This window comes from Neomonachus schauinslandi, chromosome 11 (genome assembly GCF_002201575.2).
Source record: "Neomonachus schauinslandi chromosome 11, ASM220157v2, whole genome shotgun sequence".
Classification (NCBI taxonomy): Eukaryota; Metazoa; Chordata; class Mammalia; order Carnivora; family Phocidae; genus Neomonachus; species Neomonachus schauinslandi.
Genome location: NC_058413.1, coordinates 86956567 through 86975978, shown reverse-complemented (window position 1 = coordinate 86975978; position 19412 = coordinate 86956567). Strand labels below are relative to the sequence as shown.

The following is a 19412-nucleotide window of genomic DNA, read 5'->3' as shown; positions in this document are numbered from 1 at the left end:
GAGAGGGAGAGAGAAAGGGGAGGGAGAGTGGGGAGAAGGGGAGGGGTTGCACCTCCCCAACTCAAAGACAGTTTTCATTTGTAGCGGACCTTACCACAGGCTCTCTATCAATTTGTCTCAATGCAAACATTCAAAATATTCTCTTTGGCTGCTCGTGAAAACAATGTGAGCTGCCAGGATCAAACCATCTTTCCAGATGTCTGGTGGTAACCACATGAAACAGGGCAGACTTGTTTACTGTTGTGTTTGGTTAGGGCTTTTTCCCCCTTCGGGATTTAAAATAGAAGCAGCAGCAGGAGTTGAGCTTCAAACCCAGAGTTACATAAGTGGGGCAAACTTGCCCACCAGCATGTCAATATGGGGTGAAGGGAGCCTCAAATCCCTCAGAGAGCTGTTGTTCCCAGTTGGGGGGGGGGTTCTTTCTAGGTGGAGGACCTCGTGAATGGACAGGAGCTCCTCACGGAGGGGCTGGTAAATAGCAAAAGGCATGGCGTCAGTGCTAGTCAATGAGTCACAAAGGGGTGACAGTTACACCAATGTCACCCTCTCCCCCCATCTTCAAAATTATGAAATAGCCGTAGCTTTGGTTTTCCCAGGAGAAACAGAAAGTGCTATTGAGTTCCACAGCTAAAACAGGAGGGCAAGTCCTCATTTTAATGTAGTTTCCCACTGAGCAACTCTCAATGGGAGAGGAAGCTCCTGCTGAAAGGAGTTGGGGGTGCTAGGGGTGTGAGGGTGAATGTCCTGATCAGTGCAGTGAAGATAAGAATATGCTCTTGGCCAGGCCTCATAGGAGTAGGGAAGAGAAACCTAGCCAATATTTCTGCCATGGAGGTGCCTTCTCCAGCACTAGGAGGAGTGTGGAAGGAAGGGGGAGCGTCTGGCTGGTGTGGGGTGGCCATTAACACCCTCAGTGCTTGCCCAGGACCAGAAAGGGGGCCTCCCGTGGTGGAGTTGAAATCCCTTCTGCCTGAAAGAGGGGCAGTGTGGCTGGGGGTGCAGGGTTTCTGGCCAGGTCTGGGTGGAAAGCGGTCTCCCCGCACCCTCCTGAAAGCCCTGTTGTCGTTTGAAGGTCGGCAGAGTCTGGGCTGAAAAGGAAACAATTTGGGGTTTGAAAGGATGTAATTCATTCTTCCTTTCCCTTTAACCTCTTTCCTCTCTGGAAAGCATGTGGAAAAGCTGAAGGGAAGAGGGAGAGGGCAGGCGGCCGGCCGAGGGAAGGAAAGGGTTAAGCCTGATTTCTTTTAATTGAACTCCAGAACTGGTGGCCCCAGGCAAAGGGGGGGGGGGACTGACCCCGCTAGCGGTAACCAGATGTGGCGGTCCCAGGGGAGCCCCGGAGCAGACCCCTGGATTGAGAAGCAGACAGGAGGTGGGGGGGGTCGGCCCGGCCCCCCTCCCCCCCCCCCCCCCCACCCCCACCCCACCCCCCCAAAAGCACACCGAGTCTCAATTGCTGGCAGGCTGCACCCGCCACTCCAGGTCTGGTCACGTTCAGACCCGCGTCTGTATTCGAACCCAAAATTGGAGCTGAATTGATGAGACTAATTTCGAGAGGGGGGTGGGAAGAGGGAGGGAGGGAGGCGAGCTAGCTTTCTGGCTCAATTGCTCCAGAAGAAATAAAGAATTGATAAGTCACCTTTTTCGCCGCTGTGGACACCCTTTTGAATTTTTTTTTTTTTTTTCTTTCCAATTGACTCGGATCTCCTCTGGATTTTTTTTTTTCCTCCTTCCCCGGGTGGACTCTTAAATAAAAGTGAAAAAGTCCAAAGCGTGGTCTGGAGAGCGTGGAAAAGGTAACCTGTCTTGGAGGTTGGGGAGAAGGGAGTCAGGCCGAGAGCGCCCGGGGGTGGGGTGGGGGTCCCCTCGCTGCGCCTGGACTCCTGAGGCTGCCCCAACTGGAGCGTTCGGCGGCACTGCGGGGGGACGGGGGGAGGTCTCCGGATGGCGGGGACCGACAAGGCGGGCCGAGGGCCGGCTGGCCTCCTGGCCGGGTGGGGATGGTGGTCCCGAGCACTGACCCCGGGGGCTCACCCGGGGGGAAGTCTGAGTCTGTGCGGCGATCTTGCGTGCTGCGCTCTGGAGACCTGCGGACCAGCGTGGAGGGAACGTCCTGCGGTAGTGTAGGTTTCTCGGCGCTCGGAGTAGCACTGCATAGGCGGCTCTGGCCGAGCGCCGGGACTTGGGCCATCCCGTCCAGGTGAAGTGCGAGGGGTCTGACCCTGGAAGGCGCGGATAGGTGGCCTAGGGTGCCGCCGGTCCCGGCCCCGGGAGGGCGCCGGGAGCTCTCCAGTAGCAAAGGGCCGAGGCGCGCTGTCCCGGGGCGCCCTTCTGCTAACAATGCGCTGGGAGCCTACTCCGCGCCCCCGACGGTGGGATCCTTCCGAAACCGCCCCGAGTCCGCGTCGACCGGTGAACCGCTCCGAGTCTGCCGCCACTCGGCAGCCCAGGGCCCGAGTGGAAAAATTCCCCCTGGATGCATTTTTTTAATGGTTGGTTTGCGTCGGTCTGCGTCCCGATCTTCCCGGGCAGTAGGCTCCAGGTTATCCCCAGCCCGAGTAAACTCTCCCCCCCGCCCCCCCCATAAGTTTGACTCCGGCTGGAAAAAGCATTAATGAACGTATCTGTGGGAAGAAACGGAAAGTGAATGAGTCAGGAGGGCCACCTTCGGCCAAAGGCCCCGGGAAAAGGAAGGAGGCCAGAAAGACGTTTGGTTTTGGACTTTTGGGGAAGGGGGTGGGGGTGGGGGTGCAGACTGCGGGAATCAGGGCGCGGGCGCCGGGCGTGGACCCCGGCATTGTTCCCAGCTCGCTCTTATCTCCCAGGAGCAAGTATCCTGTGTGCGCAGCGCATGAATGTATCTGGGCATCTCCGGGTATATTTATACAGTGTGTGTGATGCGAAAAGCAGGACCAGCAGAGGGGAGGAAGAGGGGGTGTGGGGGGAGGGAAGACGAGGGAGAGCAGAGGGGAGAGGAGAGGAGAGCGCGAGACAGAGAGAGAGAGAGAGAGAGAGAGAGAGAGAGAGAGAGAGAGAGAGAGATAGGACTTCCTCCCCGATTCGCAAAGTGAAGTCACTTCCCAAAATTAGCTGAAAAAAAGTTTCATCCGGTTAACTGTCTCTTTTTCGCTCCGCTACAACAACAAACGTGCACAGGGGAGCGAGGGCAGGGCGCTCGTGGGGGGCACGCAGGGAGGGCCCAGGGCGCCAGGGAGGCCGCGCCGGGCTAATCCGAAGGGGCTGCGAGGTCAGGCTGTAACCGGGTCAATGTGTGGAATATTGGGGGGCTCGGCTGCAGACTTGGCCAAATGGACGGGACTATTAAGGTAAGCGATGGGGCAGTGGGCGCGGGAGCGGCGGGGCCGGCCGGGGCGGCGAGGCAGCGGGCAGGCTTGGCGCGGGGCGCGGGGGTCCCGGAAGACGTGGCTACTCTCCCTTCCTTCCGTGCCCCGGCTTCGCGCCGTCTCCTCCCGCGCTCGGGTGGCGACTCTCACTCGCGGGGGCGACCCTCCGGGCTCACCACAGACAGCGATCTCCCCCGCACCCCTTTTCGCAAAGCCGCGTCCGGCCCCCCACCTACGCGCTGCGGGCCGGGCTGCGGGCGGGGGTCCGCGGGAAACCTAGGGACCTCGGGCGCGGATCCAAGCCTGGGGCCGGACACCTCCGGGTCCACCACTCCCACCCGGCAAGCTGGGCGCCTTGGCCCCGGCGCTGGGCACTCGCCTGGCGGCCGGCTTCCTCTTACCCGAGGCCGAAGGCGACGGGGGAGGGAGCGGCAGCCGCCACCCGCTCGGGTCCCCCGGCCTGGAGGGCCCTGGGGCGGGCAAATGGACGGGTTGCAGGAGGCTCGGGGTGCAAGTGAGTGTGCTTGGGGGTCTGTCTGAGCGGGCTCCTCGGATGGAAGTCCCTGTTTACATGTCAGCACGGGCTGGTTTCCCTTCCTCTGGGTACTTGTGTTGCTGAGCTCTCGGCGCTTCAGAGCCGCCGGCTTCCCGGGACTGACGGGCCGGCCTCTGCGCTCCGCGGGCAGGGGATCTCTCTGCAGCCTCGGTCGGCGCCGCTGCCCCGCGCCCCGCCCCGGCTCTCCGCGCCGGGCCCCGGCTCTTCGCGCCCAGGCGTGCGCAGGCTCCAGCGCAAGGACACCACCGTCCTCCCCAAGAGGGTCCCGCGCCCTGCAGAGCCGCTTCTCCTGCGGTGGCCGGGTCTGAGCCGACGGCCCCGGCGACCGCTCTGCCAAATCCACCCCGCCCTCACCCCACACCTCACGCCAGGCTCTAAGTTGCAAAATGCAGCCCAGAGGGATGGATGAGGGTCTGGGTTTCGTGTTAGACTTCAGGAGTGTTGATTGCCTTCTCCTTCTGGAAGCGGGAAGTGGGGCCGGGAGCCGAGAGGAGGGGCACCCCCTAAAGTGACTGACCTTAGAGGACCGAGAGGAATGAATGGGACCTGGAGTCGGCTTCCAGGCTGTCCCGCAACATCAAGCAGGAGTCAGTCTGGAAAAACTATTAGGCTGGTGAGGTGGGGAGTGGCAGAACCCGCCATTCCCCAGAACCCAAAGGAATCAACTCCTCGCTCAGGGCTGAGTTAAGAGGAGAGGAAGATGTTGTGCTTGGAGAATTTAGGAGATTTTTATCATTTGGGTGAAGTAGTGGTTTTTATTTTCTAAGGTTTTTTTCTGAAAGTTTGAAACATGCTGACTGAGGTAAAAGGCACCAACAGAAGGAACTTGAAAATCTGGAGATGAGATAACTGATTGTACTGAGTTAAGGGGAGCCAGTGCGAGTCTGGGTTCATCCAATTTAAAGTGTGTGGGGGTGACGAGTGTTCCTATGGCGAGGGTGGAGGTGGCCACCGGTCATTTATGCTTGTTTCTCTTCACGCTGGTGTGTGCCTGCAAGTGTTTGTGTATCCCTGGTTTGGTAAAAAGGATGCTCGACTCTAGAAAACTCCCCCTCATTAGGACACTTACCACTTACCCAGAGGCAGTCCCTCTGATCCGGAAGGGTGGTAAGATGGCTCTGGGGTCTTGATGTGGACACCCTAAGGAGAAGTGAAGCAATATCTCCATGATGCTCAGACCTCTAAGGCCCTGAGCAAATGGAGGAAGCTGTGGTCTGTGTACCCAGGATGTGCTAACCTCTTTAGAGACACACACAAGGATTGGCATGGCAGGCAGTGAGAACAGGCTTAGGAGAGGCCCCTGGCCCTTCACGCTAAGGATGGAGGTGAAGGTCTTCTTTTTCAGGTGGGTGGTAGGAGCCTCTGAGTCCCTCCAAAGCCTCCTCAGGAGCACCTTTGTCTCTCATCCAGGTGACCTGGTTCTGCAGACCCACCCACAGTGAGAGTAGTGGCTTCTCAAGTCCTGAGAAGGGACTGCAGTCGCCAAAATGCTGAAGGATTGAGTTGTTAGTGTATACTTCGGTATTTAAATTGTGTGAAAGCCACACAATTTCCTGTTCCTGTGTGACCTTTGGATCTTGAGGTTCCTAGACCCTATTCCTGCAAGGGTTCAAACACTGTGTTTGGAGGGCACAGTGGACAAGGGGAGGCCAGTGGATTTCTAGCCTCCATGCGAGAATGCACAGTCCATTGAACCTGTTTGAACTTCAAAATCTTTGTACAAATGAGACAGTGGGACTAAATTACCTCTACAGCATATCTTTCCAATCTTCTGTTCCTAAAATATCATGTTTATATGAATTTCTAAGGACCTGTACCTGCATGTCCACGAAATCCAGTTCCATACAGATTGAGGTCTGTAGACAGAAATCTAGAATGTGTGTCCCCAGTTTGAGTGACCTTGACAAATCATCTTTGAGTAATTCTGGAATGTGATTTTTATGCACCTGCATGTTTCTTCCTCAAATATAAGCCATGTCTATATTTCAAAATACGTGGGTCTCCACACTGCGGAGGTATTTGGTCCAGGATGCCAGGGAAGTCTGGATTGCTTTGCAGAAGGTTTTTATTCTGTGCATAATTTGCACAACTCATTTTGATTTCAAAATCTTAATCTTGCTGCCCTTGTTATAAGTCCTTCCGTGTCATGTTCTCTCCTCCTTTCCAAGAATGTCTCCTGGGAAGGCTCTGAGCATCACGTTGGGAATACCAAAATTTTCAGGAGCTGTTCCACTCTTCTTTGGCCACAGACAAGTTAACCTGCGATATTAAACAACACCTACCCCACCCCTGCTCCCCACAGTTGATATTATCAGTGTTGAAAATCACGTGATCCTGGTTGCTGCTTAAGAGATGACCTGGTTTCAAAACCTGCATCTTAGTTCTAGGCAGTCTTCCATTGAATCTAGTTACTCCATCTATGAAAGCTTGATTCAATGCACATGGTACCATTAAAGACGGGGAAACAATCAGAGAAGATGCAAACGTGGTGAATGAAACAGGGAAATGCACAGCGGACTCGAAGTCAGAAAGCCTGAGTTCATTCTCAGCTGCTACTTAGTTGCCGTGTGCCCTATAGCAAGGCCCTTCAGCTCCTTAAATGTCAGTTTTCTCATCTGTAAAATGGGGCCAAAATACCCCCTTGCCAGAAATCACAGTGAGGATTAAATAAAGTCTGGTACCTTAGTGGAATGCACATTCATTGAATTTCTCCTTGGGGATAGGGGCTTGTGGGGATCGATTGGTCAGAACATTAGATCACAGGTCTGGATGTCCCATAATACATGTTTTATTAATTCAACCAATATTGATTATGTGCCTATTATGTTCCAAGGCTCTGCTTTCTGTGTTGAGAATAAAGCAGGTTATCAAAACCCTGCTAGAACGTATACTCTTGTAGAGGGGGCAGACACCAAAGTAAATAATTGTGTGTCCAGGGCTGATGCACCTCCTGAAGAGCAAGGAGGCAGGTTATGGGATAAAAGGTGATGTGGTTCTATCAGCCCCGATGACCAGGGAGGATGCTTCAGATAAACTCACAATGGAGCAGAGATACTATCAGTCTTCATCCTTTGCCTTGGGAAATGGCAGCACTCTTCAATCCCCTAAATGATGGGAGAACAAAATCGGAAGGTAGGTGGAGGTCCCCGCTGGGTTCTGTAAGCTGGTAGAGAGTGTGTGTGGCAGACGAGGCCAGGAGGGTAGGTTATGGCAGACAGGACAGTGCTTTCCAGTCAGGAAACTTCCGGATGGTATCTGAGTAGAAACCAGCAGAGTGAGGAACACTGGGAACAAAGACTCTACGTCTGTCCTCAAAAAAGGATGCTGCCTTGACTTTGAAGAGTGAATTGCCTCCCCCTTCACCAACACCACCTTTTAACCCTCCTATGGCCTGGCGTCATGAGAACTCCAGGAAAGACAGCACTTTGTCAGTTTCTCTGTCCCCATGACCACATAGAATTGCTTCCCTCAGTTAGTTACCAAATGGTGAATCCTGTTTCCTTGGCGAATAAATCCCACAAAAATCTTCCTTCCACTTCTCCTTCCGTTCAAAGTTAAGTTCATAGGTTTGCAACTTGAGAACTTTCGAGATTATTGAACTCAATATTCTCATTCTGTGCGTGGGGAAACTGAGGCCCAGTTATTTAATGAATGACCTAAGATCACACAGCTAACTATTGACAGAGTCAAGAGGAGAATTCAGGGATCCTAACCCTCAGGCTAGTGTTCTTTCCAGCATACCGTGAAGATTTCATTTGCTTTCGTTACAATACCATGAATTATAGAATCCTGGAGATCATGTGTGTGAGAGACAGAGGCAGAGAGAGAGAAAGACAGAGAGAGAAGACTTTAAAAGAAAAACCATGAGGAATCTGGCACTTTGAACTAAAGACATATCTGTTATTTAATGAAAAAATATTCTTACCATCCTGAATTATGTCCATACTTAAAAAAAAATTCCAAATTCTCAAATAGGATTTTTACATGGCTGTTTTCCAAAATAAATCCTACTTTTCCTATAGACAAACAAGGTCTCTGTTACCGGGAGACAACAAAAAAATACAGGATTTTGCTTAAATAGCCAATAGGTCTCTCCACAGACTGGGGGAAGGTGGGCTGAATTCCTATTTCAGTTCCTTTAATAACGAATATTTGATGATTTAAGCAAAACATATTCAGTGCATTATAATATAACTTATAGACCCATCTTTCAGACTGTGTAGTAAGTAGGTCTTAAATAACAACTGCATTAAATAAGATTTCAGATTTCAATGTCTGCTTCTGTTTGGAGTTAACCAGTTAACTTGGCATTTGGTTTTAAAAAGTGATTGATTTAAACCAAGTCTATTTTCTAGAACTGTAACATTAGTCTAATGCTAGTATTGAGTTGTCCCAGCAAAAAAAAAAAAAAAAAAATTAGGAAAAATTTTATGATGATGAATCACCAGGCAGGATTTCTAATGGACTAAGGCCTTTATCTTACCTCCAACTTCAAAAATATCCTCAAATTGTTAAGTCAATACTCAGGCCATCCTATTCGTCTCTGAAAGAAGTCTTATTCTATCCAAAGCTTGATAGACAGGTTTTCAGATTAGGGACCAACTGTCTAGGGTGAGAATTTGAAAATCTACTATTTTCATTCATTTTAGACGATTAGCTACATTATGTAGGTCTAGAATAATGTTTTTGTTTTGTTTTGTTTTAAATAACATGACTTTCTTTTTTTTTGGCCTGTGTTTAAAACAGTCTTTCTATCTTTGGCTTGTTGTTTTGTGACAAATTGAGAAGGCTAAAGGACACTGGTCACTATGTACACACACACACACACACTCACAATCTCACAAAATCATCAACCAGAATAACAGCTTTTCTAGTAACCTCAGATCTGTGCAGGTGTATTTTCCTTGCGGAAGACTATACTCTGCTTCATTTTCTGTCGCTTTCATGACTTATATCTATAGTGCTCATCCCATTCATGAATCAGTTCATCGGTGGGATGGTACTACTAAGTGATGTCACTCTGATTCTTCTACTGACCTCCTAGACCCAACAGCGGTAGCCTATGTACTCTGACGTGTTTGCCAGAGGCAATGGGTGGGGTTTTGCTTATCCCCATATTGTCACCCTGAGCGCTGATATCGTGGAAGTCTGAGAGGATTAGACAGTCCCTATTCTGTGTGAAGCTGGTTGGCTCTATGGGGATCTACCACCTTAGCCTCTTTGGCATCATAAACGGATGCCAGTCATATTAATGCAAGTCAGCAACCTTGTAAATCAGTAAGGTCTTTTGCGTGACTGTAATGCAGGGTCACGATAAATGCCAGTGGTATAAGAACTGCTGTTCTGGAGACAGAGCAGGAGGATAAGCCAGGTGTGTGCACTGCTGAATGCACTAAGTGTTCCGCTAGCCACAAGGAAGGAAAGAGCAATTTCAACTGGAGAGACACAGAAAGACGTAACACCAATAGTTATTTATATGGTCCCTTCTATTTACAAAGCACTTTTGCATAAACCCTCATCATTAATCCTCACAACAGCCCCATGGGAGATAATACCATCTCATCTGTCCCTCCATTTTGGATGAGAGAAAAGTTCAGGGAGGTTAGGTAAGTTATCTAAGATGACAGCTAATCGATGACAGAGTTGGGTTTCGAGCCCGGGGTTTCTGATTCCAGAATACTTGCTTTTTCTATACACACAGCCTCTTGGCATAGGTGTGACCTGGACCTTGGCTATGAAGGATGGGCAGGACTTGCACAAGAAGATAGGGTTCAGGGGCTTTCTCAGAAATCAGAATACTTTGGTGAGGTGGTGGGTGGAGGGATGCATATGAAGGAAAAGGTAGGAGTGGAAAGATTGGATGGAATTGGATTCTGGAGGACCTTCAATACCATAACAAAGAATTGAGGTCTAGAAAGGAGGAATCACAAACTTTTGAAGAGAAGGATGACCAACACAGCTGTACAAGTCTCTTAAGAATGGCACCCTTCTTGTCCACACCCAACTCCTTAGGAAATCAAGAAAGGAGTGACTCCATCATTTGTCAGAATCTACAAGAAGTGAATAGTCGACAGGATTCGACTGCCAGTGATAGGCCAGGCAACCAGACCATGCTCTCAGCTGTCTTTAAAGACATCTGTTTATTAAATATGGAGTCAGGGGAAGGAGGAGAGACTCTATTTCACCAGAGCTCATAAAAATGTGATTTTTCCCTTCACTCATTTAAATGTGTCCTCTGTCTCTGTGTTCTAGAGGTTACACCACAAGCCATCTTTTCAATTGGGCAGTCTATCCTGGGGTACAACTTTAGTTCCTTTTGAGAATGAGTCAGCAGATAGTAATTGAGAAGAGACAAAAGGAAAGGTTGTTTCCCTGAGACTCAAATCAAATTTCGATAGAAAGTCAAACAGGCCTGATAGACTGTCGTAGTTCGGGTGTGCCCATCACCTCTTGCTGAAATTTCACCTCCTGCTGAAATTCCACCCAAGCACACCACAAACTCAGATATTACCATCATTCCAAACAGGATCAGAGATTAAGTGTTCAGATGCATTTCCAGATCACTCAGTCCCACTTTACCGCAGCTTCCGAGTCACTTATACCTACAAAAATGAACCAGAATGCCAACATATTTAAGATAGTTCCCATCTTTGGGAAACAAGGTACCTGCCATTTAGTTCATGATCAAAATCCCAGAACATGTACATTTTTCAAGTTACCTCCTAGAGAATGTAGACTTGAAAACTGAAATGTTTTCGCAAGAGCAGGGCCCATTTATGTGTCCAAGGTAATGCAAGACCTATGTCACATCGCAGTGCACACATGCAGGAGGCCAGAATTACAGGTGCCATGGGAGCTCTAACCCTGCATTTCTAGACACATGTGGGTTTCACCGTCTCCTGGAATCTAACATTCCAGTAGCAGAGTTGTTGGGTCTGGATATATGGGTATTCATTGATTTTAGGTGTGAGGGGGTCTGAGAATGAACAATTTTGTACTATTGTTCATGTAGCAGAAATGTGACAACAGTTATTATTATAAAATTACTCAGCTTTCGAGTTGTCTTTAAGTTAATGCTGTTACCATCTGGGTAAATGCATAGAGTTAAATCTAAATTCTTATGCCTGAAGAGTCATTTTGCCTTTAGGCATTCATCACTTAATTCATACTCATTCATTTATTCATTCAACCCCAAATTGAATGATACAGCCAGGCACAGTTCTCAAGAGAACTCCGTGTACATGAACAAGAACAAGATGCCTATAGTATTTCTTCCGAACTTCTAGAGAATAGAGCTTTCTCTGCTTTTGGATTTTAAGCTCTGACTATTGGAGATTCCAAAAGCAGCAATACTCATTGGGTGAATCTTTATTTGTGGCTTTTTACTATAAAGAAATGTAGGAACATTTTTCCCAAGGATAACATCCAGCTTATAATTTCCATCGCCCCTTCACTCTTGGTGATACTAGTCTGTTGTATGGACATTTTTGGAAAACCAGGGCTTCGGCCAAGGAAAGGACTTCTTATTCTCCCTTTCTCAGCTGTAGGTCCTCTACATATATATTTTAACGCAGAGAAAAATACCATAAATCAAGTGCAAAGATAAAAGAGAAACTGAGGAAGAATATTTCTAGGGATTAAAACAAAAAGCAAATGTCCCAGGATACTAGGTTTCTTACAAGTTAATAAGAAAAAGGTAGAACAGTTAGCAGAAAAGTAGGCAAAAATGCTATGATAGGCAATGCTAGAAAAAGAAATACAAATGGCCAATAGACATATGAAAAGAATTTCAAGCATGTGCCTAATGATATTCAAATGAAAATCATGAAATTCCAACATTTATCACCTATGAGCGCAGTATAACAAAGATTAAAACAGCTTAATAATGCCTCATGTTAGAGTAAGCAGAAATGTCACTGCCTTACCTTATGGGTGGGAGTCTAGCTTGGTACAGTCATTCTGGAGGACACATCAATTGGAAACATCGATTGAGATGTTAAATATTCACAGAAATTCGATAACAAGTCCAATTTCTAAAAATTTAGCTTACAGACATGGTCAGTCACATATGAAATATGTATGCACACGTTGTTTATTGTACCATCGTAATGGCAAAAACTGGAAAGAATTCTAAACATCCATCAACAGGGGACTTGTTAAATACATTATGGATGATGCTTGTAAGAAAATACCATGCAACTATTCTGTGGAATAAAATCAATTGTCTATACACCCTGATTTAGAAAGTTCCCTGGGGTATATTGTCACATGGAAAAAAGCAAGTTACAAAATGTGTGGTCCCATTTTTGTAAAAAAAAAAAAAATTGAAAATACACACATATGCATGGTTATGCATTGACAATTTCTAGAAGAATATACAAGAGGCTATTAAGAGTGGTTGCCTCTGGGCAGAGAGAAATAGACTTTTATTTTTCACACTATAAACTTAGGTAGTCTTTGATTTTTTTTAATAACTAGTATATATTACTTTTATAAATTTAAAAAAAGTGGACATAAAAAATAAAGAAGGACTTTAGAAACAGATTTGTAAAAAATGGCCTGAGCACCAACATTCTAACCCAAATGTGCTGATCTCAGACACTTTTGGGTCCCACTTTGTAATAAATACAGAGAAAAATTGTCCAGCCTAGGATATGGAGACCTGAATTCCAGCCCCAGCTCTGCCGTAAATGAGCAATGGGGTCTTAGGGCAAGTCACTTCAGTCCTTCAGAATTCATGTAAAATTTCTCATGCTAAATGTTTTCTGGTGTATACAGTAAGGGTATAATTTCAAATTTTCCTTTCAGCTTCCATGCTCATAAAACTCTGATCGCTGGCAGTCTTTAAAGACATTTCTTATTTGGGGGCACGGATGACTAAGCCTTTCATAGACATTCTATCTGGGCCCATGTGGCTCTTCCCCACAATCTTGGGGCTGAATTCTAGTGATCTTTGAGGCCAGTTGAAGCCTGGGGCTCTTAGGAGGTGCTTTGTGACTTTCTGTGAGCTGGTTGTTTTTATTACCAAGTGACACTGGAGCTGTGCTAATCCCTTTGCATTAATGCAAACTAAGAATAGGGCCTGATTCTGCTATGGGGTCTTACACTCTTTTCCAAAAGTTGGTCTCATTTAAAACCCAAAACACATTTGGCCCCAAGCGCCTTTCCCCTGGACTTTTAAAAAATCCTGTTTAATTGAAGGGAAATTGAATTCGTCTGGTTTTGATTCATTTACACTTAACTCTTAAAAAAAACGATATTTTGAGGACTTATTTGATGTCCAAGAAGAATTTTGAGCCTCTTAATGAGTTTTCTGGAAGGCTTTTTTTCTTCTTCTTAAAACAGGAAGTGGTGCTATGATATGGGCAAAAACACAGTCAACCCCAAAAAGGCCCCAATTCAGTTTGAAACTGTATCACCCACTATTTTACATGAACCCCAATGGCCCTAGCTAAGGTCTGTCTTTCCCTACTTCTTACTTAAGAGCAAGAGACTCACTCGCCTTCCATCTGAGGAGGAATAGCGTGAGGAGGAAGGAGGAACAATCAGAGTCATCAGAAGGAAAAAAAGCTATTTCTCTAGCTCTTATTTTGTGCCAACATCTGTGTTAACCTTTACAGACATACCCACCTTTGATCCTTGTACCGACCCTATGATGTATGTATCGCTTCCGTTTTGGAGAGGTGGAGTCACTTACCCAGGGTCATAAAAGGTAGAAAGTGGAAAAGCAATGATTTGAACCTAATCCTGTTTGCCTACAAAGCTCATAGAGCTTAGCCACAGTGATAGTTTGCCGGATTGACACATACATCCATGAAGTTTAGGCTCCAAGTCGAACCCATCTACCACGTAGGTTTTGTTGTTTGTCGTGTCCATTAGTCTAAGTGACCCCACCCTTAGCCTGCACGGGTCAGATTCGTGGTGCATCTCAATTCTCTACCACCCTTTACTCAAGAAGGCCTAAGCCCCGTATTTTCCCCAGGTAAGAGTCCCTGCCTGACTTTGCCAGCAGGTGTAGTGGACAGTAGGCAAAAGCGAGCATGAAACCAACAGGTTCTGTTTTACTTTCATGAGCTAACGAGATGATAAAAAGACAGTGTTGTAGCTCCATAGAGAATAGCATATTCTTTGCCTTGACAATGCTTCCTCCTTTACCCCCCTTTTCTCTCTTGTTCTAACTCTTCCTTTCCTTCTCATGCTCTTTCACTCATACACACACACACATGCTTAAAAAACACACAAACCCAGATTGGGGGCTTATACAAAACACAAAGAAGGGAACGTTTTGTAAGGTTAAAAGGAAGCCATCGAGAAAGGCTAGCTGGAGCTCCAGTTTCTCCTGAATAGTCTTTCTTGTTATTTCAAGGCTGATTGACTTATAACTGCATCCACAGCTAGCTCACATCGGTTCCTTTATCAGCCCGAGTGAGACTTCCTGTGGACTGGCCCAGCTTCCTGATTTATTTCCTTTTTCCTTTGGCAGAACAAAGAAAACCAGAGCTCCAAGGATACTTGGGACCAAACATAATTTAGCACCGAAGAAGCTATTATTTAAAAAATGTTCACTCTCAGTGCATAGGGCCGAGGACTTGCCTTTGCAGTTTTCCACAACGTGCTGCACAGTAGCACGATGGACCCCATGTGCAATTATCAGGGGTCAACGAGCCACTTGAACTCATCCTAGTTGTAGTTGGATTTCATTCAAAGGGGGGAAATTGAGCCCATTCTCCTCACTAACACCACATGAGCACCCCCCAACCCCATACACACAGGCACACCTTCAAGGGTTACATGGAATGCCTCTGTATTGAGGGTTTACTCTTTTGATAACCTAACTCAACCCCACAGGCCAGCAAAGAAACCCTCTTCTTTCGAAATTTCATTCTAGCTGTGTTTGAAGTTCTAACTCTAGAAACCTGCCCATAAGAAAAGAAGCTTTGAACTCTATCCAAATGGGCATTGACGTCAGTCGAAGAAGAAATTCCAGAAATGGGGATGAAGGCGTTGCTTTCCTCTCTTGCCTGGAGGATGCCATATCACTCCGTACCGCTTGGCCTCACCACCTGCTGGGCACGTTATTTCTGACAAACCTTTAGGCATAATCCAGAGAAATAGGGAACACGACTGGGGGAGCTGTCTGCACCCCTGTCGTATCGCCGAAAGCAAATATCACAAGCTGTCAACTGATAGTACGCCCCCGTACTCTTAGAAGATAAGAGGCCAATGCACAGGAGAGATCACTGAAGCTTCAGGATGGGATGTGTCCGAAGATGAGAACTAGGCAAAAGATACTCAGAGCAGAACTCGGGTATTCCTGTGCCCAAACAACACATTTGCGATAAGGGTGTTTCCAGGAGCTAAGTTATCAAGACTTCACGAATTCATGCTTTCTTTGTTCACCTGTCTTATTTCCTTACAACTGTGTAATCCTCTTGGGGAATTGAAGATGGCACTTTCCATAGAAACCAGCTAGGCGTCTAAGAAATAGTGCAGCCACCCAAATGTTACTAGTCATCTTTTTTGGCTCTCTCTCTCTTTTTTTTTTTTTTTAACAAAGATCACTGATTTGAAATGGAAATCAAATTGAAACTGAAATGTAACTCCCCAGGCAAGCAAGATACTTCTAAGAGGAGAGGGTTAATTCACCATTGTTAATTCACACTGATTTCTCCCACCCCAGTCCTCAAGGTAATCCTCTCTAGATGAAAAGGGATTGAGGGACGCCTGGGTGGCTCAGTCGGTTAAGCGTCTGGCTTCGGCTCAGGTCATGATCCCAGGGTCCTGGGATCGAGCTCCGCATCAGGCTCCCTGCTCAGCAGGGAGTCTGCTTCTCCCTCTCGCTCTGCCTCTCTGCCCTGCTTGAGCTCTCTTTCTCATTCTGTCTCAAATAAATAAATAAATAAATCTTTACCCAAAAAAAGAGAGATTGAGAGGGTACTTGAAAGAGGAAAGTAACTCAGAAACTACATGGCGCGAGGCGCACGTGTGAGGCATGATTGGGGTGCTAAGCCTCACATCATCTGCCAAAGGGAAGGGAGTGACTGCGCCACCATGTGTGAGCAGGAGCCCTCTCTTTTCCTGGCATTGTACTCTGTCACGAACTCTGTACCAGGTCCGTGGCCGGGGAGGAATCCTAGAACCCAGATCCATGACTTACCTCCTGCAGCTCCCCCAGCCTTGATAATCCTGTCTGTAGAGAACCTTATACGGACCTTGGAATTCTCCTCCATAAGAGCATATTGGGCCAAAGGGCACAAGTAACCTTGCTCAAATAGGGTCTTTGGCTCAACACAGGACTTCCCCAGAGGTCAAGAACTTGAGGGGCACCTGTACTTTCTGTGCTCTTTCTAGAAAGGGGAGGGAGAAAGAGCAGACTACTTTTCTGGAATTGTCATTTCAAGAAAACTGGCCTGAGAAGAATTTTCCAGGGTGCCTCTGTGAAGGCCGTGAGGGCATGGCTTTGGGTCTCTGGACGCTAGGGCCTCTGAGCCCTTCCTTCTGGAGATCGGTGGATCTCCATATCCTTACTGGGTCTGTAGTGTGGTAAAGGAGTACCATGGTCATAGTCACTGCCTTCTTAGAGTTTCCCACTGGAAAGTCTTACGGACTAGCCAGGATCAGGCAGTCCGGCTGGGTTTGGAGCTTATCAGAATTAACCAATTCTTCCCATCACTTTGGAATGGATATGACCCAGACTCTTCTCTGCCCAGAGCACCGTTTTTTTCTCTCCTAGATTTTTAAACCCTGTGTGCATTTCATGGGAAATTTCACACGCCTGTTTCTGATTCACTTCCAATTAAAGCCTCAAAATGCTGGTTTTGTAAGAGCTCTTTGATGATTCGGATTCATGTTGGTTCATCTTTTTTTTTTTCTTCCCTCCTTAAAGCCCACAGTTTAATAAATTTTGCTTAGACATTTGCATGCTTAATTGTTAAAAATAATTGGAAACAGGAGAGAATGTTTAACTAGTGTGCCGAAAACATACGCGTTTCCAAGGGGAAAGAGAGAGACTGATGCCTCAGTGAAGGGGAACTCCTGTGGAAAAAGAAGGGGTATCATTGAAGGTGGGCCCATCACTGAAGGAGGGAGAGTTGGCCCTGAGCTCAGGTCTTATAGAAGGGTCAGGGGAGCATTACATGAAACACAGGAGTCCTTCCTAATGCAGCCAGTCAGCATCGACAAGCTGTCAGTGGAGTGGTCCGTCTCATGGGAGGTATGCCAGGTGGAGTGGCATTTTCCAGATACTAATGTTGCTTTCAACTCCCTTCTGATTGGAGGGGGTTAGTGTTCTTGCAACAGCAAGCCTTGTTCTCTGCCCCTTCCTCATAGACATTAATAAGCTTTGATGATGAGCTTATCTGTACACCTCTTCACTAAATGCAGAAGTGTCTGATGGAGCAGATCTGTGCTCCCCGGGAAAGGGGCCCCCTACCCTATCGATGCATCCCTCTGAAACGCCAAAGTGGGCACCAGGGTTGGGTAATTTCAGTTCTGGTCCCGGTTTGGCCTTAGGCTGGCTGGATGACTTTGGGCAAGTTACTCTCCCTTTCTTAACCTCAGCTTCTCCATCCACCCAAAAGGATTAAAACTACTAGCAGTAACCCTCTTCTCCCACGGATTTGGTAAAAATTCTGGAGTGATGAGTTGCTTTGAATTTCTTGAAGAAAGGCATTAATTAATTGCTACAGCTTGACTATTGGGTGGCTCATTATATGGTTGTTCTTGTCAATTGTAAATCATGCAACATTTTCATTTCTGGGGCCTTATTTGAACTTTTTACTAGGGGATCTTCCTTCTCTCTTTATTGTCAGGGGCTGGTTAATAGCACTCAGTCAGCCTGAGTTACAAAATACAACTTTGTGCTCACACAATGTAATGTGGGAATGCTTGTGTGCTGTGTGGTGCTTCTTGCCTAAGATGGGGGACACAAAAATCTTGTGAAGGCTCTCAGTGAGATGCTGGAGGGTTTTGTAAACCATTATGACAGTGGCAGAATGGTTCCATGAAAGTCATGTGCCACTTGAAGTGTGAAAATCTAGATTTAAACCCACTTATTAGTTGTGATCTTGGGCCAGTTATTAATTTCTCTAATCTTCTCCTTTCCTATCTGTAAAATAGGAATACTAATGATAATAATAATAAGTAATATTAAGTTTTCCAGCTGCCATACTGGCTAATTGTACGAATCAAAAGAAGTACGGCGGTAAAAGCATTTTGTAATTACAAAGCACTGTGCAAATGTTAGTTATGGTTACCTTCGCTCTTATTCCCATCCAAGCCAGTGTTTGAAAATAACAGATGATAAAGGTGGCTTAAATTGAATCTATGGGGTTGCTTTTTTCTACCTTTAATGATTCCCAAGACTTAATTGCATTTGGTTAATTTTGCAAATTAGCTACTTACTCCTATCTCATTGCTTATAAAGACACGCTCCCCTCTGAATCCATCAGTACAGACCAAACATCACATATTCCTCCTTTCCCTCCCTCGTATCCGGCCATTGTTATACTCGTGAAACTCCCATCCCAATCAATGGAGGTTTTACGTAAAAACTGAATTCAGGATATGAGTGCAGCCTCAGGAATTCCAGGCTTGTGCTGCTGATAAAAAGAGTGTGTCACACTGAAAATACCAGAGAAACAAAATTCTCCTGTCCAACCTATGCTCAGGTTTTTTGTGGTTTTTTTGTTTTTGTTTTCGTCTTTTTTAGGTTTGTCTCTGCTTTTAAAGAGTCAAGAGTCGTCCTGGAATATGAAACACATTATCTTTTATAATATTCCCTTGGGAACAGTTTTAAAATGCTCACCCAGCTAGCCAGACCCTCCACCAGCTCTCCTGACTGATTCACTTGTGCCGCCTCCTCTCATGTCTCCGTGTCCTTGCGATCATGAGTGAAGGCAGTAACTCGGTTCATTCAGAGTGGAGCTAACATTTCAGTCTTGCTTTATGCTCCGCTTTATGCTTTATGAGAGAGCTTTATGCTCTCTGTTCCAGAGAACAGAGTTTTCCAACCTGGCAGGAACTGGAGAACTTAACTCCCTCGATCAAGGGCTGTGAATTTGTTGGGGTCATGTTGGTCTGTCTTAAGTGGCAGAGCTGCCAATAGGCTTCACTGATTTAAGTGTGAGGGAAGGACCAGCAGAATGAAAGTAATTTGCCTCGACGATGGCCCTCTGTTAGTGTTGAAGTCGGGAAGAATCCCGGCTCTTTTCCCACAGGAGATTAGACAAAACAGACTTGGTCTTTATTCTCATTGTACATCATCGCTATTTTAGGAAAGATTGTATCTCTGCCTTCCAGGCTGTACCATGTAACCAAATAGGATTATGTGACCAGAAGTGAAGAGGAAGAACATTTTTTACCCACACTGAAGTAGTTACATAATGACATAAAGAAGGGAAAATGAAGTTGACTGTTCATTTTAAAGTGCTCACCCAGACATTTAGGATTGAGATTCAGAGCTGCTCCTTAAATCTTTTTTCTGAACGTGTTGAATTATATATTAGTTTTAT

The 19412-nt window shown here is 46.6% G+C and overlaps 1 protein-coding gene across 2 annotated transcripts in view; it reads left to right on the top strand.

Annotated features, from left to right (window-relative positions):
• The first annotated feature begins 3096 nt into the window (after nucleotides 1-3096).
• Nucleotides 3097-19412, top strand: part of FLI1 (Fli-1 proto-oncogene, ETS transcription factor) — a 114893-nt gene continuing 98577 nt past the window's right edge. For both annotated transcript variants that reach the window (XM_021696278.2, XM_021696277.2), the window contains exon 1: nucleotides 3097-3326. In XM_021696278.2, the coding sequence (XP_021551953.1) occupies nucleotides 3309-3326 (18 nt within the window). In that variant the 5' untranslated portion in view covers nucleotides 3097-3308. The remainder of the gene's footprint in view (nucleotides 3327-19412) is intronic.